At 35.5% G+C, this 27,477-nt stretch overlaps 2 protein-coding genes across 10 annotated transcripts in view; one reads left to right on the forward strand and one right to left on the reverse strand.

Annotated features, from left to right (window-relative positions):
- Positions 1 to 447: 447 nt before the first annotated feature.
- LOC127864952 (uncharacterized) overlaps positions 448 to 27,477 on the reverse strand; it is a 29,924-nt gene continuing 2,894 nt past the window's right edge. The window contains exons 1-10 of one of the 9 annotated variants that reach the window (XR_008042346.1): positions 23,271 to 23,828; positions 22,552 to 22,691; positions 20,766 to 20,843; positions 18,345 to 18,417; positions 11,584 to 11,806; positions 9,990 to 10,113; positions 8,785 to 9,024; positions 6,611 to 6,796; positions 4,708 to 4,813; positions 3,801 to 3,931 (exon numbers count right to left, since the gene is read on the reverse strand). Coding sequence is in view for 1 of the 9 variants with exons in the window: in XM_052404845.1 (XP_052260805.1) it covers positions 1,211 to 1,280; positions 8,785 to 9,024; positions 9,990 to 10,066 (387 nt within the window). In the remaining 8 variants the exon portion in view is untranslated. Of the gene's footprint in view, positions 1,281 to 3,800; positions 3,932 to 4,707; positions 4,814 to 6,610; positions 6,811 to 8,784; positions 9,025 to 9,989; positions 10,114 to 11,583; positions 11,823 to 18,344; positions 18,418 to 20,765; positions 22,692 to 23,270; positions 24,073 to 27,477 lie in introns of those variants that run through there. The other 8 variants (XR_008042348.1, XR_008042345.1, XR_008042343.1 and 5 more) reach the window with 8 other exon arrangements.
- LOC127864945 (uncharacterized) lies at positions 13,470 to 17,188 on the forward strand. The gene is made up of 6 exons (XM_052404836.1): positions 13,470 to 13,530; positions 14,497 to 14,649; positions 15,149 to 15,385; positions 15,694 to 15,751; positions 16,456 to 16,615; positions 17,075 to 17,188. Exons 1-6 carry the CDS (start codon positions 13,505 to 13,507, stop codon positions 17,092 to 17,094), a joined length of 654 nt encoding a protein of 217 aa, XP_052260796.1. The 5' UTR covers positions 13,470 to 13,504; the 3' UTR covers positions 17,095 to 17,188.

The raw sequence follows: 27,477 nt of genomic DNA on the forward strand, positions 1-27,477 counted from the left end.
AAAATTTAATTTTTTATACGAGTATGCACAGTTTATACAAAGCATCATGAAGTATTGTGTCCCAATACAAAGATCAAAACTAACAATGAACATTAAACACTAACAAGTTACGTCATCTTGATGCATGCTTACTAAAAGAAAAATTAAAATCTTAAGTTTAAAAAAATTAAAAGCATTCCACTTAATTATAGATATTTTCTAATCATTAAACAAACCATTACAATTCAAATTAAGATAATCTTCCAAATTTCATTTAATTCAAATAATCTTCCATCAAATGATGATAATTTAGGTTTTGCGTCTATTATCAGCTTTTTGAAAATGCATACAGCTTTTATACAATTATTAAAAATTGTAACTAATTACCGGTTTTCAATACAAAAATTGACAATTTACGGAAGATAAAATAATTTTGTCCTTAATTTATTAATATTTTTCTTTTACAATTTTCTGACACTACATGTACTCAAGATTCTTGTTTAAAAAGTGACTATAATGCGCAAACTGATTGTATTGTATACAGACACAAAGACAGGCAAATCAAAATAGAAGCGTCCATGAATCTTTCTTAACCATTTCTTTTAACTGGCACGTCTTACTATATTACTGGAAAAAACAATACTGTAGTTTGTCTTATTTCATGAAAAAAGCCGATAAATGTTTGAAAATTTATTCAAGTTAACAATATTAGTTAAACAACTTTGCTTAAGTTTTAAATCAATGTAATAAAAAATATGTTTATGTTCTATGTTTTACCAACATCTGGATCAAACTTTCGAATACAGACAAAGTAGCAACACAGGCTTGCACTCTTTTGAACTTAAAATAATACTTTACATAATCACTTTAAACAAGTAATCTTCACTTGATTATAATTAACTATATATATCACAAAAACATATAATAGCAAATCACTTAAAGCGTCATAAATCCCACAAGACATGAACTATAGTTTTCTCTTTACACACAGCTTGGCTGGTCACATGACACAACATAGCTGGCCACATTAGTTTATTGCTGGTCACAGGCTTGTACTTCTTTGTCATTCTGCGATGTTAGTCTGCACCATGCCACTGGGTTTCGACCTATCCCAAAATTCTAAGGTGAGAGCTTCCATTTAAGTGTTCAGAATGGACAGCAAGGCTTTAAAACAGCCAATGCAGGCACTTAGGGACTAGCATGTGTTTATTTATGTTTATCACTAAGCATCCTAGGTTTGAATAACTGCTGCAACAGACTGTCTTTCTGATTGGACGGTTTGGATATTTTTCAATTGGCGTCTGAAAGAAAGGAAGACACGTTATTGCAAATTTCAGTTTATCTTTTTGTTTTGTTACCAATAAAAGCAGGAGATTATGAAAAGTTCTGCCATAGCGTGGTATCCCTTGTTATAAGGCTATAACTGGTAATAAATAACAAGAGCACCGCATAAAGGGTGCCACGCTCGGCTGCGGGTGCAGTTTTGAATAAATGAAAGCTTGTCAGATTATTTTTTTTAGGTCACAGTGACCTTGACCTTTGACGTAGTGACCCAAAAATGGGTGTGGCATGTAGAACTCCAGCGATTTTCCTCCTTCTTTATAAAGTACCGGTAAACGGTACTTTCCCAATCAAGCAAAAATTTCCAAATTCCCAATCGGCATCTGAAAAAATCCCAATCGGCGTCCGAATTTTTTCTCAAAATGATCGAAAGTTTCGTAACAAAACCCAACTTTCGGCGAGCGAACAAAGGAAATCGTATAGTTGTGTGTAACCACGCGCTCGATTAATATCTGGTTTTATTATTCAGCGCGTTCAATCAATAGAGTCGTTACTGTTTGCGGTTCTTTTGTCAGGCAGCCAGCGTACTGTTTGACGGCGGTTTGAAACCTTATCGTAGTTTGATATGCCCTCCAGCACTGCCTCTGTGGAAAGGTTGTTCAGTCTAATGAACAATCTTTGCACGACCAATCGGAACCATCTATCACAGGACACATTGACAGCTCTAATGATGCTGTGCAGAGAGGGATGCCAGCAACTGAGTGATGATCAAACATCAAAGATTGTTGAAATTTTCAAAACAAGATGTGTTTGTGAAACACAATGTCCCCCTATATGACGTTGGACCTTGTAGGATGACCTTGACCTTGTGAAGGATGACCTTGACCTTTCACCACTCAAAATGTGCAGCTCCATGAGATACACATGCATGCCAAATATCAAGTTGCTATATTCAATATTGCAAAAGTATTCATAAAATAAGCGATTTCGGCCACATTTATTTGACCTCTGACCTTGAAGGATGACCTTGACCTTTCACCACTCAAAATGTGCAGCTCCATGAGATGCACATGCATGCCAAATATCAAGTTGCTATCTTTAATATTGCAAAAGTATTCCTAAAATAAGCTATTTTGGCCACATATATTTGACCTCTGACCTTGAAGGATGACCTTGACCTTTCACCACTCAAAATGTGCAGCTTCATGAGATACACATGCATGCCAAATATCAAGTTGCTATCTTCAATATTGCAAAAGTATTCATAAAATGAGCGATTTTGGCCACATATATTTGACCTCTGACCTTGAAGGATGACCTTGACCTTTCACCACTCAAAATGTGCAGCTTCATGAGATACACATGCATGCCAAATATGAAGTTGCTATCTTCAATGTAGCAAAAGTTATTGCAAAATGTTAAAGTTGGCGCAAACAGACAGACAGACCAACGGACCAACAGACCAACAGGGCAAAAACAATATGTCCCCCACTACTATAGTGGGGGACATAAATATGAAAGCGAGAGACATTGCTTTATAAGCGATTAAAACAACTAGTAATTGATTTTGTGTCTTCTATATAATATTTTGTTATTTATATCAACTTTATTACTTTAAGAAATGGTCATTAAGGCATGCCTGCAAATGATTATTTTAATGGGTATGTTCAATTTAGTTTGAACTTTATGATGTATTCAATAAGACCCAAATTTCACGACGCGATTTTCCCAATTTAAGGATTTCACGACTCGATTTTTCCCAATTTTGAGGTTTTCACGACTCAATTTTTCCCAATTGGACCGGTACAGGTACTTTTCCCAATTGGACAAGGAAAATCGCTGAACTCATCAAGGTGCATCTACATATGAAGTTTCAAAGTTGTAGATTGAAGACTTTGATTTTAGAGCCAATGTTCAAAGATTGACAAAATGTCAAGGTTTTAGCACGACCTGAACGGCAGACGACACGACGGCGGACACAACGAGCTGGCTATGACAATACCTCGGATTCTCCGAAAACAGCCGAGCTAATAATACATAGTTTAGGAGAATAATAAGATTAAATTATAGATATTTAAATGTTTGTGTCTTTGTTTACCTCTTTATTCTAAATACATTAAAGTCAAACCATCAATTTGGCAATTTTGGATGGATTTTCGGAAAAAGATAATTTTTGCTGTAAGAAACAATATTACATATTATCAAAAGAATTTCTGAGAAAACTCTTACGTCCTAAATGAAGTAGGAACAAGGTTTTAAACCATGGTCACGAATGACCCAACATTCCACTTTTGTCTTGAAACTCCATTAACCTCAAAAGAAACAAAACACAAAGATCAAAGAGCGCAAGTTCAACAGCTGGTTTATATGTTTGGAGAGTTTTATCAACTGCAGAATTAGTATCCTTTTTTAAGTTAAGCTCGAGACAAAAATTAAGACAACAAGAATGACATATGGCGAAACAAAGGGAAATCTATATGACTCCACCCTCCTCTGTATGTTGGGCCATAACAATAGCCTGCGTTTGTCTTGCAAACTCACACAACGTTCATAGACTGTGGGTCCTGCACCATGGAGATACTGGATTCCTGTGAGAATGACCTTTGCTGGCTCGAGTTCTGCGATAGTAACTGCTTCCAAACCAAACTCAATGCCATGCAATCCATGTTTACTGGAAAAAAGTCAGTTGAGAAAAGGAACAAATAGTTTAAGAGAAAATACAATCATTTTTTGGACAAATGTACAGGGCCGATGTTATGGTTCCACCCAGTAAACAGACTCGAGTGTCTCAGAGATTCATAGGCTTTCACATACATGTAAGCGAGCTTAAATAAACAGATATCATCAAAACCAATCTTCTAGCAATTAAATTTGGAGTTGGAAAATTACTAGAAATTGTGTAGTCATTCCATGCAACCAAGCTTAAATAAACAATATTTGATGATTTTGGTGATAGAAAAAAACAAGTTCACGAGTTTCTAAAACTATGATTAACAACAAGTATTTAATCAATCATCAAAAGCAACAAACTTTCTTTTTATTTGAATACGCAAGCAAAGCTTAAACTTCTTAAACATGTGTATTGTGACATCATTAAAGTGTGTGTTCAAATGTCAAACATTTTTTTTCTCCATAAGTATGATTGGAATAAAGCGTCATCCAGCTTCATAATTTGTGCATCTTCATCACTAATTGAGTTTTGTTGATATTTTATGATGGCGCATGTGTAGATATTCTACACACATTTTCATTTGTCAAGGAAAGTAACTGACACTGTTTGGCTGACGATGTTGAACGAAAACCATTGCTTTTATTAATATATTTTTACTGCATTAAACATGCAAAGTCTCATATCTTTCACAGATATTGAGGTTTCTCTCAACAAAAACATTCTTCATTCAACTGAAAACTTTGTTAATAAGGTTTGAACTAAAAACACATATATACCAATTTTAAGTAAAGCTGTTAAAAATTTCTTTGTATTTCTTTGTCTCCTCCCTTTTCACTTCCTCATTGTAGTCATAGATGCAATGTTCAGATGTTACCTCGTTTACTATTAATGACAGAATAATATTTAAAGGTATATGTTCATTAATATTTTCGTGTTCCATAGGCAATTCAGTTACAGTGAACATATAAACAATATTTAAAAGGACATGTAAATTTTTTTCCTGATGTGATGTTGTGCAGTCATTTTGTAAGCTTCAAAAGATGAAACTGTAATTAAAAAGGAACTTGTTCATAATTGTTTAAATCAATTCTTTGAATATGTTATTGAAAAGCAAAACATTCAGTGTATGGAATAATAAAAACAAGAGCTGTCTCCATAGGATGACATATGCCCAGATAAACGCTTTGATAGAAGTTATGAGCATTTCTTCGAAACCTAAACGCATTTTTTGAAACCTAAATACGGATCCTAAGTACAAGGTCAACGTCAAAGGGGTAAACATGTGTGTGCCTATGGAAAGGCCTTGTTCATATACACATGCATACCAAATATGAATGTTACATAACAAGCAATATAGAAGTTATGAGCATTTTTCGAAACCTAAACGAAAATTGTGACGGACAGACAGACGGATGGACAGTGTGATCACTATATGCACTCCTTCGGGGGCATAGAAAAGTATTAAACAAGAGCACTGCATAACAGGTGCCAATGCTTGGCTGTGGGTGCAGTTTTGAATAAATGAAAGCTTGTCAGAATTTGTTTTTTAGAGGTCACATTAACTTTGACCTGGTGACCTCAAAATAAAGCCTGTAGAACTCATCAAAGAGCATCTACATATGAAGTTTCAAAGTTGTAGGTGGAAGCACTTTGATTTTAGAGCAAAATGTCAAGGTTTTAGCACGATGCCGGCGAACGGAAGACAATAAGCTGGCTATGACAATACCTCGGGTTTTCTCCGAAAACAGCTGAGCTAAAAAAGAACAAAAAAGAAAATCACAAAGCCTTCAAAGCTATTCAAAACTGGGATCTTAGAGATAAACAATCCCATGCATTAACATATCGGCTATTCAAACCTGTACAGTAGTTAACACATTGTTAATGTTAAACGTTAATTTAACAATTGTTAAAGTTTGGCCTTTTCTTTATTGTCATAACATTTCTTTCTCCTATGGAGGCTAGCATATGACTGCAAATGCAAGTAAGGTAATCTAAAATAAACATGTGTTTGGTGGTAAGGTAGAATGGACATGGTGCCTGCCTTGCAAGCAAGGTGTCCCTAGTTTGATCCCATGCTTTCAACATTTTATTTATAAATTTACTTTCAATCATTGGGCAACCTAAGCTAGATTTGCATACAAGCTACCAACACAAAATTTAAGCGCAACATCTCCTTCCAAACTGAGGAAGCTTAGCGCAAAATTTTTCTAGTTTCAGTAACAGTGACCTTGAAATTGACCCGACTAGCCCCAAATACAATATCACGCTAGGTCTCCATGCACGACTGCTAAGTCCTGCCTGTAATATCCCAATCTAGTAACCAGGATTTTTCAACTTCATTGAAAACATGCTTAACAAGACAACTGCCAAGCAATATATGTCCCCTACCGGCTCCACCATTGTCAGAATATTTTTTTGTGTTGTTGCCATAGCAACCAGAATTTTTGACGTAGGAACAAAATGACGTACATAGTGTCCATATTGCCATCTATCCATGTTTCAAGTTTCATAAAAAAAATATTAAGAACTTTAAACGTTATCGCAGGATCCAGAAAAGTGTGACAGACTCACGGACTGACGGACACACAGAGCGCTATCCATAAGTCCCCTCCGGTGAAACCGGTAGGAGACAATAAATGGGGTTAAACTACACTAAATATTGACTTTACAACAACTTACTTCTTTCATAAAGATCTTCTGAATTTCTAAAGTGACATCTAAATGGTCCATGGACGTAAGATCTTGTTGCTTCTGCTGTTGCTGATGAAGCTAAGCCATCATCTGTTACTGCTATTGTTGGTGCTGTGGCCATTGCTGCTGTGTCTGTCTATTATGCTGTTGCTATTTTCTTAACTGTTGTTGTTGCTGCAATGCGCAATCTTGCAAAAACAGCATTTAAAAAAATAAATAACTTTATCTCTATATCTCACAACAACAAAATTAGTGGTTAAACAAATGCATAACATAATGCGCCTTCCATTTTATATCCAGGTGTACATGATATTATACACATTGTTCCTATACGTTTTCACAGAGCTTTTATGATTGAATGTTTTCACCATTAACATACAAACAACTCGGATTTGTTGTTTGTTGAATTATGGGGACACAAAATACAATGGAATAACTAATTTTGTTTTTCATTACATTATATGCATATTGCAATACCATACAATATATATGTACTACAATATATTAGTATAATATTGAGTTATATAATTCTTTATTTGCATTTGCCGCTGTTTTAAACAGTATTTCAGTCATATAAATGCCATCAGTTAACATACTCACCCCCTTTTTTTTTGGGGGGGGGGGTATTCTGGTTATATTCTGGTTGACCTTAATAACTGATAACTGCCTTTCGCAAATCAGAGGTACGAGATGAATGACCGTGGCAATAATTTCATGACTAATCACAGCCGATGTTATATGGCTTGGCTAAAGGTCAAACCTGTCATTTTCAGTTGTTTAGTCCAGCACTTTACAAACTGAATTAGCTAGGCTGGTAACGTCCATCATTGCATAATGCAATCATAAAAGTTGTGCTACATTTATGCATTTTGCGATACAATATGATTTGCCATAAGTGAGGGTAAAAGCATAAAGCAACACAATATAACTAAAGCTCAGCATAACATAAGTAAAAAAGCATAAATACGCATTTGATTTAACAAAAAAAAAAACACAAAACATTTTGATTTCAAAATTCTTGAATAAAAACACGCATAAAAAGTAATCCAACTTTGATAATTTTGTCCCTTTACAAAAAGTACATGTAAAATACATCAATATTGGATAGTCTTCATCCAACACTTGTCCAACATGTCAGGTTTTGAAGTGGCCAGTCAATGGCTTTTTAAAGAATATAATATTTCGATGAACTTTTGACCTACGTCATTTTGACCTTTACTAAACCAATGTTTAAAAAAACTGTCAAAGTAATTTCGAATGAGGGAAACAGACTTTTGTGACCGTCAAATAATTGTTTAATCATACAAAAGTGTACTTTAATAATATGTTTCTCATTATATTGTAATAATTTCTAATAAAAATAAAGTATTACAATAACGAATTCCCAAAACCATAAACAATATTCTACAGAGGACAAAGGTTTGTTCTTGATAACGTATAACACAATATTCACGTTTTCAATAAGGGATTAAATTCAAAATAGAAAGTGCCTTAGTGACTCCATTTTTTCCCTATGTGTCTTGATGAGTAAGTAATCAGGTACAAGGACACTACAACATGTTAATGACTAAGACCTTCAAACATTGGTGTAAAATGTGCAATTGTAAAAACATGAATTGATGATTTTTTTTTAAGAACAGAAATTTAAATCAGGGAGTAAAATATGAATTGCCATTAAAATTATCTGATATAATGCCTTTTTTCCAATATATTTACGTAAGTGAAATATGAAAATATGAAACTTTAGGTTGATAATTAGCTGTGGAGGCCAAAACTTGTGCAAGTGAATTTATATCTGAGATCAATATCTATTTAGATCTATATCTCTGTTACTGCAATGGATTATAATAATTTTAATTTGATATTATGCTGCAATGGCTTACATTTTTGCAAGATTTGTTTTATGGGCGTTTATGTTTGTGTCTAGAGAAATAAATATAAATTAAATCAAATGTATAAAAAAAGTTTAGTATAAAAAAAGTTTATCTACTATTTGTATTGTGATATTTTACAATGTCATGCAACAACAAGTTATACAGGTCAACATCGTGTTTAATGGACCAAGGCAAACAGTTAATTTAATAATCATTGTGTTATTTAAATATTGAAGACAAAAAGTTTGCACCAAGATCTTAATTTAAACGGACCATGTGCCATCTTACCTGTCTAACATTCCCATCTTGCCCAGACCACCAAAGCCCATGAGGCCTTGAACCTGACCCTGACGCAAAAGCAAGTACTGGGCGAGTTGTAGGACTTCATCGTCATAGAAACGGCTCTGTACAGAGAACAGACCTGCTGTTGCGCCAGCAGTGGAATGGATCCAGATGAGATATTGTGCTGCGACATAAGTAGTGGATTGGCTAAGCAACACAGCAAGCCGACTGGCTCTGAGAGGAAACCTAGACAGAAGAGTGGGAGCTTTTTAGTTCCAATGTGTACATGTATTAATTTGAAGCATTTATTGACAAACTTCAATACATGCCAAAATCTGTGAAAAGGTCCCTTTAATGATTTTTTTCTGATTAAATTAAAGTTTTAAAGAATTCATATTTTTGTTGTTGCACTACTAATTTATTAGTTTTCAAGCATATGCATTAGTGTTTTCGATGCATTATGCAATACAATATATATATGATATATACTGCTTTATAAAATTTGCAATTATATGTTTTGTATATATTGTTTTCTTAGTAACTTTATCAATATATCGTTGTTTCTTAAATGAATGAAGAGAGGGATTACATTAGGCAGATACAACATTCAAAACAAGATGAGTTTGTGAAACACAATGTCCCCCTATATGACGTTTGACCTTGAAGGATGACCTTGACCTTGACATTTCACCACTCAAAATTTGCAGCTCCATGAGATACACATGCATGCCAAATATCAAGTTGCTATCTTCAATATTGCAAAAGTATTCATAAAATAAGCGATTTGGGCCACATATATTTGACCTTGAAGGATGACCTTGACCTTTCACCACTCAAAATGTGCAGCTCCATGAGATACACATGCATGCAAAATATCAAGTTGCTATCTTCAATATTGCAAAAGTATTAATAAAATGAGCGATTTTGGCCAAATATATTTGACCTCTGACCTTGAAGGATGACCTTGACCTTTCACCTCTCAAAATGTGCAGCTCCATGAGATACACATGCATGCCAAATATCAAGTTGCTATATTCAATATAGCAAAAGTTATTGCAAAATGTTAAAGTTGGCGCAAACAGACCAACCAACCAACAGACCAACCAACCAACAGACAGGGCAAAAACAATATGTCCCCCACTACTATAGTGGGGGACATAATTACAAGTAACGTTCTAAACTCCACTACACAATATTAAAACAAACCATACTGAGCAGACGTTGAAACGGCTAACTCCATCCCTGCTGCTGATTTATCTGTTGCTGAGTGATCAAGGTTTGGTTGCATGGATACTGCTGGTAGCTAAATATGAAGCGCTGGTTTGGGGCATCATGCTGTGAAAGAAAATAATCTACGTTTACATGGCTTCTTATGTATCACGTACGGTCAAAGAGTGTAGCGTAAACCAAATATATACTAGTATTCACTACTCTGTATCACATCGTTCAGATTCAGTATGAAGCCCTGAAACAAATTTATGTTACCCAGTACATGTTTCATTTAACAGTATCAAACTTATAGCAAGGCAAAATTAGCTACACTGCATGACGTCATCATGTTTATTTCCATGACGCCATTTAGTTTAAACCTATTTACTTTAGCTCGATTGCATCGAAAGCCTTAGGCTTATATAAACGCTCTCGAGTCCGTTTCCTGGGCCTAGAACCAGTACTTGGTGTCTTTTGGGGAGATCTAAAGAACACTTCCACAGTGGGGATCGAACCCGTGACCTCCCAGTTGCTAGGCGGACACCATATCTATTACACCACGGCGACCTTATGACGCCATTTAACAACTCTAGAAGATGTAAAACTTGAGTATTAGTACTATAAATTTAAAAAATGTTGTCATTAGCTACCGGTACTTTACAATAATCACATGCAAAGACAAAAAGCATCATATTAATTATTTGAATCATGTGCTTTAGTTCAAGGGCACATTACCTTGCAACAAGTAGTGTGACATAGACAAAATGTAAGTCTTGCACTTCCAGGTAGAATGAACAACATACAAAGAAAGTTTCATGTTGATATGAAAAAAACTAAATGATCAGTTCAGGACACGAGTACACATAAATTTACAAAGATGTTTCTGAACCAAGGTTTGTCTAAATTTAAGGGCACAAAACTAATAGAATATTACAACATATGAAAACAATGCCTTGAACTTTTACATGGTATAAACAACGTATAAATAAATATTCATGTTAAAAGGCGGAAAACTACGCGACACAAAGTACACATGTACAATGTGGCAGGCATACATACCGACCGACAGATTGATTCAAATATACCCTTGCAAACCAACCCACGCAAACTTACTTTGAGGAGTATATTGGTTTCAGAATATTAGTTATGCAGTTTCAAACTGCCACTCTTCGATATGATACAGGGTATGTTACTTTATATTGGGCACAAAGCATAGCTTGGCCAATCAAAACCTTTATCTGTGAGAACACCATCTACACTTTATGGTGATGAGACAAACTATTATAAATTTTAAAAAAATCCCCTGACCTACCAACCAACTGACAGAGTGACTCCAATATACCAAGGGTTGTCATTAGTAATTGGTTGCAAATCGAATTCTTTGTTTCAAATCATTATGGAACCTGACCTTACTTTCTTTATCTCTCATACCAATCACTATTACTAGTATTACTATGAACAGCAATGGGTTGTTTCACATACAAGCCTGCTAGACCCTAACCAAATTGCTAAGTTTTATATGATAATCGCTTGTTTCAAACGCTAATGACAATCTTGGATTGTGAGGGGTTAATAATTGTAAATTGACGTTCCCACCTGATATGCCATGTTGATCTACTGCTATTGGGAAGAGCCCAACAAGAGCTGTTGTCCAGGGGCATCATGACAACACCTTGGGGCTAACGAGGCTTGTGCTAGGGGGCGGCCGGTGGACATCTTCGCGAGATTGGAACCAGGTTGATATTGGGCCTAGGTTCCTATTCCTCTTAAAAATCATGTTCTACGCACTGGCTCTGTTCATTAGCTCTGCGAGGTATTCCTGGAATGGAACCATGTTGATTGCCGCGTTGTCAAATAATTGAAGAGCTACAAAGGAATACATTTGAGCATAGAGGTGAGATTTAAGACCAACCTCATAGGAAGAGTGCTTTAAATACTTTACCCAACTTACCATATTGAAAAAACTGAAATTTGCAAAAATGTAAATGTTCATAAATAGTTGTATCTTTGCATTACAAATTAAATACTTGCACATATTTGAAATAGGTAAAGTTTAATTTGAGGGTGGTACACAACATTTAAATTAAAATCAGAGGTAGATTTTCCCGTCCGTTTATCAAGTATATATGGTATAACATCATTATAAAGCATGTGAAAAGTTGTAATTAACCAGTCAATAAACAAATAATTCACCAAAGGTGTGTGTATCAATATAAGTATTAACAATTACTACACATTTCATTTAATCCAATTTATTAAGCACGATTCTAAAACAACCAAAGGTTTATGGAGACACTTTTGAGCCTGTTTTCTGGCTAGAAGGATTACTTTATGTCTTTGGAGGACTCCTTATAAGAATGCTTCAAGAGTGAGGATCCAAGCCTGACCTCCCAGTCGCTAGGAAGACAACATGTCTACTATGTCACAACAATATTACATTTGAAAGCCTTGTAATGGATAGGCTATTGATGCTGAAGCAGCTATTTGTTCTTATTGGGTCTTATCCTGTGGCTTTCTTTCTTCCTTGATCATGATCAAATTTTGGGCACTCTTGTTGTAAGCAAGACAACTAGACCTTTAAACATTGAAGCAAAAGTTTAGTATTTTTGTTAGTCAAATTCATTGCTTTACAAGTATTTAAAAAAAACTGTTTAATTATATATTCATTAAAAATGCAACAATGTTAAATATCAAAAAACAAAGTACATGTTTATGACATGATATTTTATGGATTTGTTAAATCAGAAATATTTGGTACATCCTAAATTACTGGATTAAATAATAATTAATATGATCCAGAATTCACTGTCCAGGAATTTCTGTTACATCTCAAAGAATCACATTTTACCTTAACTTCCTGCTGTTTGTGCATGTAGTTTCTTATTTCATGGATAAGTGCATTAAACTGGCGAATATCATCACTGGTAAATGTAATTACAGCTTTCCACGATCAGGGGAAAATCCACATAATGTGGTGAAAATGTGGACATTTTTTTAGATTTTTTTTGATAGTGCATAAATCGCGTCTAATGTTGCATCTTTATGCCGAGTTACGTCTTGAACAAAGTAAATAATCAATAAACAGATGGAACCCCTAAAGCATGCTTACAAAATAGAAGAGCCTCTGTAAACCATTTAAAAGAAAAATAGATTTTTAAATTGGTCCTTCGAGACGTAATTTTCGAGTCCAATTTGTTACGTCTTTAGAGATATAAGTTTTACACTTAAGTCTGTGTCTAATCAGTGCTTACAATGGTACGGTGTTGCCTTCAAAATACCTACAATCATCATCAGAATAAATCAATTTGGGGGGTAACGTTACATTTCCGCTATTTCTAAAAATAAAATCGGGCGACCTTTTGTGTCCAAAATGTTACGTCTCGAAAAATCATTTTTTTTACGATAACGCTGTTTACTTTCACATATCGGTTGCGCAAAGGCGCCGGAAAATAACTGCACACATAATTTGATGACGTAGAACGCATTCAACGAATTTGTGTACACAAAAGCTGACAACATGGCCGAATCTTCGACACGAGTTCGGTAAGTGAAGAGAGTTACGTCTGAAATAACCTAACCTAGCCTTAAACATCCGAGTTTTTTTGTGAAACGACATGCCTTAGGTATCGTTTTATTGTTTTAAAGTAATTCGAATAGAATTATGATTTGACTTTGGTACGAAAATAAAATGCAAATGAATAAAGGACGACAGAACTGCAAGATTCAATGGCGATGTTCAAAATAGACGTCGTGTCCAAGTTACATCTTAGGAATGAAAATGCATTTAGTCGTCTTTGTTGTCTGCTACGACTTATATTTTCCCACATACTTGTGCCTGGATGGAAACAAATTAGAGATTACCCTGTTCCATGTTTTAAATTGTTATGTTTAACCAAATACAGTGTTTGAACAAAAGATGTAACGTGGACTACATTTTCGACATAAAGGATGTAACTTGGACTACAATTAATTGGGAAACCCGTCGTGTCCTAGTTACATGCCATGTCTTATCAGAAGGCAATTTCTGATCATTTAATTGTTGGGAAGAAAATCATCATGACATTTTTAATCCATTCCATCCTGAGTTGTTTCCCTATTTATTTCATACAATAAATTAACTATACACTGTTCTAATTGAGTTTGCTTTCTAAGATGTAACATTGATGCAATGAGTTGTGTCTTTGTTACAGGGACTTTTTTGTTTTGGTGTCAAAATTACATCTTCAATGTGCACAAGTAATAGTTGTATGTGCATCAAAGTGTTATAAGTACTTTAAATGGTTGCAGTGCAGGTAAGTTCATACATTGATCAGCAATGCTTTTTCTTTTATCTGAATTTAACAAACACATGTTTTTCCTGATGTCTGTGCCAAGAGATGTAACTGGACACTAGTACCTGATGTACGTTTGTGGTCCTACCATACATACACATTGGTTCAAAACAAATAAACATAGACATATTCAGTGTTCATAAGTTTTATGTATGTATAAGTATGTGTTTTACGACAGGGAGCTCGAACAGTCTCTGTGTAAGCAGACCAAGAAGTCGGCCATTGACCAAACCGAGCAGCCATCCAGTGACCAGACAGCCAATGACCCGACCAAGCAGCCAGCCAGTGACCAGACAGAGCACATAGCCAGTGACCAGATGACTTCATTCAGGTACATCATTTTAATACTATTCTAATTAAGAAAATAGAATAGTGTTGTGACGAGTGATGGGGTTTACGTCGCTTTTTAACAGCTTCGGTCATATCATGGCGGTCAGTGCATCTACCATGCTTTCCTGGCTTTCTCACACCAGTACTTACACCACTTCTTTCCATATCGCTGACTTCATACTCACATAATCTAAGAATTGTAGGTGAGTGACATATTTTCATTGCCGGAAAGAAGTTCGACCCGACCGGATCTCGAACCGGATACTCAATAGTTAGTTTCACCAAAGCTACAATATTTAAGTTATGTTATTTAGGTTATGGTAGATATCATCTCGGGCTCTGACAGTGTGGGTTAGAGTCCAAGTCGGGGTAAGAACTTCTGTGTGGGATGCTTTCCACTTACCTGTGTTTGTGGTTCTACCATACATACACATTGGTTTAAAACATAAACATTCAAAAAGTTATTAGGTATGTATTTATAAGTATGTGTTATACCATAGGGAGCTTGAGCAGTCTCTGTGGAATTGGACTGAGCAGTCATCCAGCAACCAGTCAGAGCAGTCAGTCAGAAACCAGACAGAGCATTCTGATAGTGACCAACTCGAGCAGTTGGCGAGCAAGCAGACCAAGCAGTCAGCCAGTAACTATGTCGAGATGTTACCCAGTGATGAAACTGTAAAGAAGTTCAATGATGTGACCAGACAACCACCAAGCTCCAATACTGAACAGATAATCAGGTACATTTATATACTAGATTTATTATGCTTTAAGAAGTTTATTTTAATCTGATATATTTTTTCCCAGTTTTTAAATTCAAGACAACTTGCAGGTCTCTCTCTCTCTCTTCCCCTAATTTAAGCATTGTAGTAAGCAGTTACTATACACTCAATATTGGAATACCCTTACCCAGGAAATGTATGTTCATGTATAAATGATCACTGTGATACATGTAGAAACTAATGAGTGTTTGAAAAGGTACTTGTCTTAATAAAAAATAATAGACTAAGGTGATAGATATAAATATTGTATTAAATCATTACCATAGGATTTGTGCTGGAGATTACATATTGATCAAACATGGTAGAAGTTTTCTTCCTGGTGTAGTGAGTAATCATTTTGTTGGGGTTAATCGTTAGTCCAGTTTATTGTTTCTGTTCCATTGTTTTCAAGTACTTCAACCCTTTGCAGTATAAAATGAAATTGAAAATGCCATGTGTGGATAGCATGAATCAGCCGGCTGATCTTGTTTCATGCTATTCACTACTAATCTTTATACTGGTATAATCTATATAGTGGTATGCAAAACAAAATTTGTTATGTCTATGAAATGTGTACCATTGGAACTGTTTTTTTTAAATTGAGTAGTAACATAAAAGATGGGTATATGCTGCAAAGGGTTAATGTCATTCACAGTTATTTTTAAGAATTCATTTTCTTTCTAGTTTGAAACTATATTGAACTGTCTTTGAAATTTGAAATCAATGTCTGGCAAACTTTTAATATGTTTGTATACATGTATATATTTAATAAATTTATAATTTGATTTTTGGAGATAATTCAGAATTTCAAATAAAGGTGTTTTTTTAATGAGACAATTTCTTGTTCCAAACCATAAACGACACTTAAGTACTGAAGTGAGCATTTAATAGGAAGCAGCTAAACATGCCATTGAATCAAGCAAGCATTTGTTTTAAAGCTAGAAACACCTTACTTGTTATAAGTAACAATAGTATAGAAGCTTTTGTTTTACTATATAAGCAGCAACTTTAACTCAATAGTTAACAACTAAACATGTATTACATTTTAGGTGGATGAATGGCCGTGGGTCATATTCTTCAAGAAATATAAAGATAATGCATGGGTTATGAATGAAATAAGGCATACCATCCTTGAATCAGATATCCAGAGAAAGTTGGAACCACCTAAAGTGTCCAAGCTAGGTCGTCGGCTACTTTACAGATTTGAAAGTAAGTTGAAGTATTTAATGTTACATTAAGTATGCATCAACTGTGACATGTACATTGTAAATGTACTGTGGCCTAATGGTTAAGGTGTCCGCCTTGGGACCGGGAGGTTGAAGGTTCGAGCCCAAGAGGGAGCGTTTGTCCAGGAAATGTTTCTTTTGGGACTTATTATAAAATGGCCAGTTCCTGAGCCGCGAGCTAGTTAAATTAATGGTTAGTGACTGAAATCCGTCTGGCATCTTGCCTAGTGATAGAAGTTGGGAGGTACTTGGTATAATCAGTTGGAAGTGTCTCATAAGCCAGACTGACTTACCCTTTTAATAGGGGTGACACTATAATAAACAAAACCTTTACCTACATACATTTGTTTTCTCAGATTTTGAAGCATTTCCCCCGTCTTTGACTTTATTTTGACTTCTTGTTTTGAATTTTAAAAATATGTAACTCATCCTATATTTCCAGGTTACAAGGAAGACAAGTGAAGCAGAGAGAGAGGGAGAAATACCATGTTTGCAGTTTAGAGTTTGCTGTTGTTTTAGTCTGTGAAAATCTCAGAATAAATAATATGTTAATTACTATCTGTCTCCTTAAAAGCTATTATTTTTTTATTACCCTGCAAGTTAAAATCCGTTTATCTGATTAGTCAATATGCACTGAATATAGTTTAATATTCCTTGTCATTCATATATTGATATAAAATCAGATTTGTGGTTTAATTTTTGAAGGTGTTTAGCCCCTTTTAAGTTCTGTAATGTGCTTAGTTTTTTATTTTGAAAAGTGAACCAATTAACTAACCAATTAGCTAACCAATTAGTTAACATTGTTTAATGCAGGTTGGAATTAATGCTGAAATATAGGAGCTTTCAGCATTTCTTTCAATCAGCATTAAACTACATACATGAAAAGGTGAAAATAGGATAAACTTCGGTTATCTCTTCGCAATTTGTCTGATTTCTTTGACATCGAGATAACGAGAGTCATTTTGTCGTCCAATGTTAGTCTCTGATTTCTAAAAACATGTCAGAATTGTCATTTATAATCAAGAATTATGAACTGCTATCGTTTTAAATGTTTCTAAGTAACTAGTCTTTCATTTGGAATCAAAGAAAGGAAAAACTTTTGATTATTTTAATGTTTTTTATTGAATAAATGTTCAATTTTTGTGTCCAGTTACATCTTCGATTAAAATTGCACATATTTTAATGTCATGGCACTTTGGAGTGGAAAATCTATGCTAGGAACATGAAGTTGTTGGTAATTCAAGAAAGGAATGAATCTCATTAGAACTGTTCATCTATTTCCAAAATTAAAGGCATAAAATTCCATCGAGTCCATGTTACATCTCCAAATTCAGGGAAAACAAAACATCATAATATAAGGGTACACATCTTAAATATGAATTTGACAATTTCACAGTACAACCGTCTTATTTCAATACAAATATTCACATCATTTTATTTTAAGTATCATGTTGTGAAAATCCTGGACACCAAACATTTTGAGATGTAACAGAAATTCCTGGACAACGAATTCTGGATCATATAGGTTTTAGACATAATGTTTTTTGATAATTTTATTTCATTTTTGAGCAGATCTACAAATATCCACAAATATTACAGATCAAGAATCAATAATGGCTGTACAGTATCAATTTAAATACTCCCAGGGGGGTGATCGTATCCAGAACCTAATTGCTAAGTATACACCACATTATGCATGAGAAAAGACTCACCTGTTGAGATATAGGGCCACATTGGATTTGGGGAACATGGTCCTCTAAGCTTGAACTGGCAACGGTATGACCCCTAGAAACAAAACAAGACATCTATTTCAAAACATGTATTCCAAAACATGATACCAGTATATATCACCTTAACAAGAGCCGTCTCAAAGGCAGCAAAAGCTTCACTACATGTATTCTCCAGCTTTGATAGAATAATGTATGTTTTCTGTCAGTCAACTTATATAAAATTACAACAAGGGCTGTTTGTAAAACATGCATGCCCCCATATGGGATGTCAGTTGTAGTGGCAGCCATTGTGTGAATACGTTTTTTGTCACTGTGATCTTGACCTTTGACCTAGTGACCTGAAAATCAATAGGGGTCATTTGCCAGCCATGATCAATGTACCTATGAAGTTTCATGATCCTAGGCCTAATAATTCTTAAGTTATCATCAGGAAACCATTTTACTGTTTTGAGTCACTGTGACCTTGACCTTTGACCTAGTGACCTGAAAATTTATAGGGGTCATCTGCCAGTCATGATCAATGTACCTATGAAGTTTCATGATCCTAGGCGTTAGAAGTCTTGAGTTATCATCCGGAAACCATTTTACTATTTCGAGTCACTGTGACCTTAACCTTTGACCTAGTGACCTGAAAATCAATAGGGGTCATCTGCCAGTCATGAGCAATTGTAACGGTCAGGGTTACAGAAGCTGTGATAACCCAGCGCAATAACCCCTCCAGAACCAGATACAAATAAACGTGATCAATAAATCAATTTATTTACAACATTAAAATAAACTATTTACAGTATGATATGACTATGAAAAGAAATAAACAACAAAGTATGAACGTTAATGGCCAGTTAACGTAGTCACACTGTAGATGGTAGATGTAGTGGTGGAGCACTATTGAGTGTCATAACCTGAACCTATGTCCAGCCGTCAAATAAGTTTTATAAAAATGACATTGAATAAAAAAATGTGGCTGTTTGTTCCTTCTATTCAAGGGATATTTTTGTCATATATAAGGAATAAACAAAACAAACGTATGGCTTAAAGGCTTATTTTCAGCCAAAAAACCAGACACAACTTAATAATGATTTATGTCAACTGTTACCTATGGTATTTACCCAGTTTGACCAATTTCAAACAAGCAATTCCCAATGGATGCCTTTCCCCAAAAGGTCAGAAGAATTATTGAAAAACTGACGTTCATGCAGCCCGCAGAGGTTAATCACTGAAAACACTTCCCTCTTTTATGGATTTTTTTGCAAAAGTGATGTTTCTTCTCAACAAAAAAGAAATTTAAGCATATCTGGGAAGAAACTTAACGAACATGCATTAAACACCATTTTCCAAGACCATGAATCAATAATACCCAATAAGCGAGTATTTGTTTGAGAAAGTTGAGATTGTCATTAACATTCACTTAGACGATGTTTGTCTTGTTGGCTAATAATGTTTACTAAAACGGCAATGGAAAGTAAACTAAAACTAGAGTTATATTAGTGACAAGTGAATATGCCTTAAAGGTCATGTTGCTGTACTGTTGCTGTTGGGAAAGAGATGTTCAGAGAGCAATGAGACCACGGTTGCATCATGAACCTGCCCCCCACGGCTACGGCTGCTTTTTGGGCACAGATTGGTACTAGTTTGACATTTGGCCTGGAATCCCAAACGGTCATGTTTAACGCAGTCAAACTGTTTATTAGTTTGGTGAGGTTTTCAAGGAAGGGTGCCTTGTTCATTGACATGTTGTCCAATGAAATAGTCACCAATGACATACAATTAGACAAAGGAACAAAACACAACAAAGCACTACAAAGTTTATCCACGTGAGCAGTACACTCAAATGCATATGCACAGTCGAGAAAATTAAGCCTACTTGCAGAAATTCTGATTGCTTTTAAGCATAGAAAAGACCCAACTTTTCAGACAGTTTATACACCAATGAAACGAAGGACAAGAATGCCGACAAACTTCAACTGTTTAAAGGCTGTGTTACATTTAAGTGCAAAGGCAGACACGGTTGATTTGCCAATTTTACCTTCATTCCAGGACCATATTTTTGAGCTGCTACAGACAATCTGGCTGGTGACTATAAAACTTGTCATGATATGAGCCGCGTTATGGGAAAACTGGGCTTAATGCATGTGCTTAAAGTGTCATCCAAGATTAGCCTGTGGTTTCCACAAAAACATTTACATAAGGTCATCACAAAAGATGTTTGTTGGCAAAATATAAGGCTCATTCTGGGAAAAATGGGCTTAATGCATCTGAATAAAGTGTCATCCCAGATTAGCCTGTGCAGTCAACACAGGCTAATCAAGGACGACATATTCTGCATTTTTTGTATTTTAAGTTTAAAAGAAGGTTTTTCTTAGCAAAAATCCAGTCTATGCAGAAAGTTTCATCCATACATACCACCCATTCACAGGAAGTGACCCCATGCGTTCAGGCCTGGCTTAGGAGAGAGAGCCTGTTGTTCAGCTGTGCACCAATCTGTAATTGTACGGGGTCCTGTAGGAAACAGCTAAAAAGTACTGGAATTTTATCTTTTTTTTTAATTGATCCTACACACACAAAAATGCATTTTAGTCGTAGTAGTGTGGTCATTAAGTTAACCTTTTCCTGGCCTTACTGAGTACATATACTTATGCCAGTAACAGACAATTGCCGTACTAGAATCAGAGAGAGAATGGCCATAGAAATTATTTCATGACCATTAAATTATTAAATTAACAAGTTATGAGGCTGACTCAATCCGAAAGCAAAATATGGCTCTTTTTTTTAAAATACTTAGAAGAAAACAACATCTAGTCAAACAATAATTTGTAACCATTGTTACATAGAATATCCCCCAATGCCACAAGTCTATGAAGCATGAGGTTATATAATGTCTAAGTTTTGTAATTTTTAGAGTATTATGATACAAAATGTACATGCACAACCACGTATGAGATTAAACAATACCTGAAAGTTTGAATGCTTAACGTTGAATTGTAAGTGAACGCCCACAGACATATGAAAAGAGAGACAGACGTCTGTCCAAGGTGATTCCTATATACCCCAATTAGCCGGGGGCAATAATTAATTAATATCTTCACTTCATATTCTCACTCCAGGGGCATATTTGTAAACTGAAAACCTGGACAGGTGATTAATTTCAATTTATGTAAAAATATATTAAATTTTGTTACCTAATAATAAATGAAATGCAGATAATTTTTTTAAAATGTTGACTGCATTTCAATAATTGTTTTATTTAAATAAAACATCAGTATTTTGTATAATTTATGTAAGGGGTTTATATACAAGTGAAAACAAACAAAAAGGTATGAAAATATGCCCTTACCCCCATGGTTAAAACTGATATCAAATCAACTCTAATATGCATTTTATTAACTCAGTTTGAACAGTCAAAAACCGCAAAATTCCTGATTGGTAATAAGAACTTTTCTCCAAAAAGGTCAGTAAAGCTGATGTAATGTGAACTAAATGTGCAACTCTAAACTCTTTAAAAACTGGGCTAAATGCATAAGTGTAAAGAGTTGTTCCAGATTTGCATGTACAGTCTGCACAAGCTAATCAGCCACGACACTTTCAGCTTTTATGGAATTCTTTGTTTTAAGATACATTCGGAAAGTGTGGTCACAAATTAGCTTGGGCAGACTTAACACGCTTTCGTGGGTAAAACACTTTAGGCACATGCATTAAGCCCTGTTTTCCCAGAGTGCAGCTGAAATACTTCCTGTTTTTGTTGCTGCTGCGACAGGGCCATAGACAGAGGTTGTGTGAGTCTTGAAAATCATCAGCCATGACACTTTCCGCTTTTATGGAATTTTTCATTTAAAGGCTTATTCGGAAAGTGCGGTCACTGATAACAGCCGGCAGACTTAACACCTTTATCTGGGACAACACTTTAAACACATGCATTAAGCCCTGTTTTCCCAGAGTGCAGCTGAAATACTTCCTGTTTTTTTTGCTGCTGCTGCTGCGATAGGGCCATAGACAGAGATTGTGTGAGTCTTGACGCCAAAGTCACCGCCCTGAACAGGGAATGTAGGCCAACACTGCTCCTCAGGCACAATATTAGAGAGCAACATATGAAGGTCAGTCACGTTAACAGACGAGTCACTCAGCGTCTGCTCTATCTGTGGATCAGATTGTTTCACCTCGAGCGACTCATCGGGACAGGAGTGGAACTCACCAAGGCTCAGCTATTGGAAGTGCTGATGTAGCCGCCTTGCGAGAAGATGTTCATAAGTGACGTGCTGAATTTCTTAAGCGAGTTTTAGTATATGTGCGAAATGATTCAACGATGTTCGTCTTGTTGGCTTATAATTTTATCTGAAAAGGAAATGGAACGTTAACCATAAAAAGTGTTTTTAGTGACAAATGAATAAGCCTTGAATATGAATACTGCAACACCTTTCTTAACATCTACAATGTGTTTTTTCCGCAAATTAGCACTCACAATAGCATTGTAATAATGAATAACATGCACACACTTATTAAATTGAAATGTTTGGGGCTTAAAACAGCAAGGAATACAATACATGGAAAAGTACAGTATGTAGCAAGGTGTCATAATTATATATATATATTTTTTGAAACCGGCATAACTTCAGAAATTTAAATGTGAGACTATGCCACTTTAAATGTCACTGTGACACAATACAACTGTTTCTTAACAAATACTTAAAAAAATTATAATTAGTGCTATAAATATTAATTTCACTTATGACAATGTTAAACTTAAACGTGTTGGAACCTATTAAATATAAATAATTTTTTTCAAGCAAATCTTTAATTGGGAACTTAAGACAGTAATTATGGGAAAAATATGGAATAGACTTTTTGATATTAGGAATGGTGCTGAATTTTTGCCCCAACTTTTACAAAGTAAATAACACTGTAAGGTCTCACCTGAAGCTTAAGAAGCAGAGATGACCTTCGGGCCTCGCTGATAACGCTAAATGCTGAGTTTGCGTTCTAACTAACGTTGGGTTGAGAGTCGAAGAGCAAACTGGATGACACATCAAAACTGCTGTCATTTTTCAACGCCTTCTTTATCTTCGAATCAATGTGAGGCTGTTTGGTCTTGAAGTGGTTAGTAACACACTCTGATGGGTTCACCTTTAGCATCTTGTTGCAGATGGAATTCCCACCTGAGGCATGCCCCAGGGATGTACCATGCTTGACTCTTCACAACGAAGTTGGTACTGCCTTTCTTTGTTAGCATCTGCGTCAAAAATAAATGCATTCTCTTTGGACAGTTTGGACACCTGAGAGGACAAACCTGGACTGTCCCTTAAGTTAAGACCATCCAGGAGTATCCCCGGTGGAAAGCTTACGCTTCTGACTTAAACTCTTCAAACATTCCCATGATTTTCCCCTGTTCCTTGCTGCAGGTCTGTTTGTCCCAAAAAGAATGGAATGAGTTATCCATCTTTGTATTTTTTCGTAATATTCAATTTAATGTCAAACAGCGCCGCTTTGAAATAAAATTTATATTTATCATTTGGCAGGTATAGAAATCATCTCCCTTTAAAGCTTATTACTTCCCTTGGATTTTGTCCAATCCAACCAGGGGGGGGGGGGGGGGTCAGAAGACAGTCAAAATGACGAAGTCAGACATCAGTGACAACCAAGGTCTGTGGCTTATCAAAGAGATCATAGCCAGAGCTCATCATGTACCTATTGACATAAGTCCATCAACCCTTCCATTCACAAATTAGTACAGTGATTATGATGATGATGTATTCGAAGTTTATTTGAAGGTCCTTCCTCCTCCTTCACAGAGTGATTACAGTCCGACCTTTGACAATTAAAAGGACGCTCTTTCTCTTCACCACGCGCTGCACCGCCTTTATGGCCACTTCTTCCGCCATCAGCCGTCGCCCAGATCCCCGGAACGGTTTACCCAGCACGTTGAGCGTACTGATTACCGCCGCCCCGAGTCCCTCAATAAGGCCACCCCCTCGATGTTCTGGGACCGCCAGACCCAGGTCCGCCCCGTATGTTCTCCACACTGGTAAGCTCGCTGTCCCGCTCTCCCCCGTCCCTCTTCTGGAAGTCATAGTGTGAAAGCCACACTATCCTCTTTGACCCTTGCATACAGAGTGGCTTGGGCCCCCGATCTTCTAGATCCGGGAGACAGCAAACCCCCGTCGATTAACAGCAGTTGACTAGACTGCTGCATCTTCGGGGAGACAGCGAACATAGCAGTGTAGAAGACGTCCGGCTTGAGGGTGACAGACTCAGCTGGATTAGCAGAGCCACCCGCAGAAGTTCCCTCTATAAGGAAATATGTACAGTTGAGAAGATCTTCTGCGGGTGACTCTCGCCTCGGACGCGACGCGCATGCTCCAGCTGCTGACCGAGAAATTAGTACAGTAAAGAAATGATAACTATATCATTTAAAAAAAAAAACTTTAACAAATCATTCATTTATGGTATAAATAATCCAAATAATAAATCTGTACAGTAACTGTGAAAAGAAGTTAAATTCTTGGTAAGGAAATATATAATATGAGATTTATTATTATATAAATTACTTCCCTTGAAAATAATTGTATCTAACAAATCTCTATTTTTAGTAGCAAATAATTTAAAAGCCACTCTCTATTTTTAGTAGCAAATAATTAAAAGCCACTACCCTGACTGTAGATTCACAACTCAATGTGCAGCTCCATGAGATACACATGCATGCCAAATATCAAGTTGCTATGTTTAATATTAAATAATTATTTCCCTTTAAAGCTTATAACTTCCCTTTGATTAGTATCTTTTACCTTAGACCACGAAGGTCCTTCATGGTGAAAGGTCGAAGGATGACCTTGACCTTTCACCATGATTTGTTTGTCAGAAACACAGTGCTGCCTACTGCGCCACTTTAATTGAGTAAACAAAAATATATACGTTGGCAGGTCAGATAATTATATCCATTTAAAGTTTATTACTTCCCTTGGATTTGTTTTTTCGACTCTAGACCTTGAAGTATGATGTTCACCTTGAAATTTTAGCACTCAAAATCTTCAGCTTCATAAGATAAACATGCATGCTCAGTGTCCGACAAATTTCTTATTTTTCAGGTAGCCCACTGGGCTACCAATAAAAATATTTGGTAGCCCATACAATTTTCCTACAAAATGATAAGAGGCAGGTTTTCATCTTCATTTTATTTCTTCATTTACATATACATAATATGTATACAAACATATACATAATACAGCAATTAGTCTGATGTACATAGTCAATATCATTAATATATGTTACAGTACAGGCACCGTGTACTTAATTGTAAATGTACCAAAGAAAATCATATACTACATGTAGATATTACATGTATCAGCACATGTATGTGTACTTAAATTCGGACAGCACGTTAAGTTGGAAACGTAAATAAAGCATTTAGATGATCAAAACGATTGACTCGTATGGTGTTAATCAATGTAATTGCCCTTTTTAACAACAAAAACCGAGTTTCAAGAAATCAAGAGTATTAAATCATTTATTTACTTGTGTCCGACTTTAAGTACTGTCAGAATTTACGTATTACATCCGTATGTTACGACACTTGTGTGCAGTCAGTATACAATACAATAATTGTTTCAATAATGAAGGAACTGATACAGTGTAACGGTAACGATACAGCGTGTTTATATTATATTTTATTAAGAGGAAATGTCAATGCCAAATAATTCGTGAGATACCCCGGTACTTTAGTTGAAATTCACAACGAAACTTTTAATGGAAATTAAATGATCTCAATGTTGTACCCGCTACGAAATTTTTATTCACAAATAAAAACACCCATGCGAATTTGCGCGCTTTTTATCTGGACAAAGAAATTCATTTATTAAATGTAGAATTTTGTAACCTTAAATAGCTGTACACAACGCGTGCAAACCGTGGAAGGTGATTTACGCATGTTGCAATTGAACGGTCTGATTAGGAGCTTATTTCATCATATCTTTTAATAGAACAATGTGCCGAAATTCATATGACACTTTAGAAAATTTCAAACGTTTGTGTTTATGACTCTTATCGTCTATATTACCCACCCATAATTTGGTTTAAAAAATATAAATTGGGCATATATGTGATTATTGATTAACAGTCGATTAATCCAATTATTAATTGACAATGCAAACTAATTAGCAGGTGTTAATCGTGTTCACACCGTTGTTATTAATATTCATTTTCGGTTTTGTTACCGTTTTGAAGAATCGGCTATTGTTTTGATTTATTTAATGTTCGGCGTCCTTGGATATTTAACGACATCAAAAACATTGTTGCTATTACTCATTGTTGCGGTTAACAAAAAATTGCAAACTGCGAAATGATGTTGCATCCATGTGTGCCAACTATCCAACCGGCTCTCATTATATTATTAGCAGACGACAACTGTTGATTCTGATGGGATGATTAAAATACACTGTTACTGTTTACGACATTACCGCAAGTGATCGGTGACTGATTAGATAATTGATTGCACTTTGTTATTGGATTATAAGCAATACACAGTGTAGAAACACATGGTTAGCGTGTTTATTCTACGTATGTCTGTCATTAAAACGGGCTACCGCTCTTATAGATTTATAGTTGCCCGGCGGGCGTCAGCTGGAAAATTTCAGTAGCCCGATGAAAAATTTTGGTAGCCCCCGGGCTCCGGGCAATGGATTTGTCGGACACTGATGCTTAATATCAAGTTGCTATCTTCAATAGTAAAAAAGTTATGGCCAATGTTAAAGTTTTTTTCGGACAGACAGACTGACTGACATACTGACTGACTGACAGTTCAACTGCTATATGCCACCCTTCCGGGGGCATAAAAACCTCACAACTTTATAAAAACTCAAAGCATCAGGAGGAAGACAGAAATTCTAGAGGTGTTGTGTTACTGAGGTTTCTGTACCAGCTAGTTGGAAAGCATCAAGTTAAAGAAGGGTTTGAGTTATTGATACTCAAGTAAAAGAAGTCGTGCTGTAAACAAGATAAACACAAGAATAAATGCCATTTTACCTTATGTGAAATCATATCATTCTTGTCAACTTCATCTTCAGCATTATTAATACACAGGTACACTGTAAAATCATTATTATTAGTGGGACATTATATTTTATTGATT

This window comes from Dreissena polymorpha, chromosome 1, assembly GCF_020536995.1.
Source record: "Dreissena polymorpha isolate Duluth1 chromosome 1, UMN_Dpol_1.0, whole genome shotgun sequence".
NCBI classification, from domain to species: Eukaryota; Metazoa; Mollusca; class Bivalvia; order Myida; family Dreissenidae; genus Dreissena; species Dreissena polymorpha.

Excerpts from the sequence above, each read along its gene's own strand:
- LOC127864945 (XM_052404836.1), top strand. The coding sequence starts at position 13,505 with ATGGCCGAATCTTCGACACGAGTTCG. Across the intron at positions 13,531-14,496 it reads GAATCTTCGACACGAGTTCG|GGAGCTCGAACAGTCTCTGT; the intron begins GTAAGTGAAGAG and ends GTTTTACGACAG. Across the intron at positions 14,650-15,148 it reads GACCAGATGACTTCATTCAG|GGAGCTTGAGCAGTCTCTGT; the intron begins GTACATCATTTT and ends GTTATACCATAG.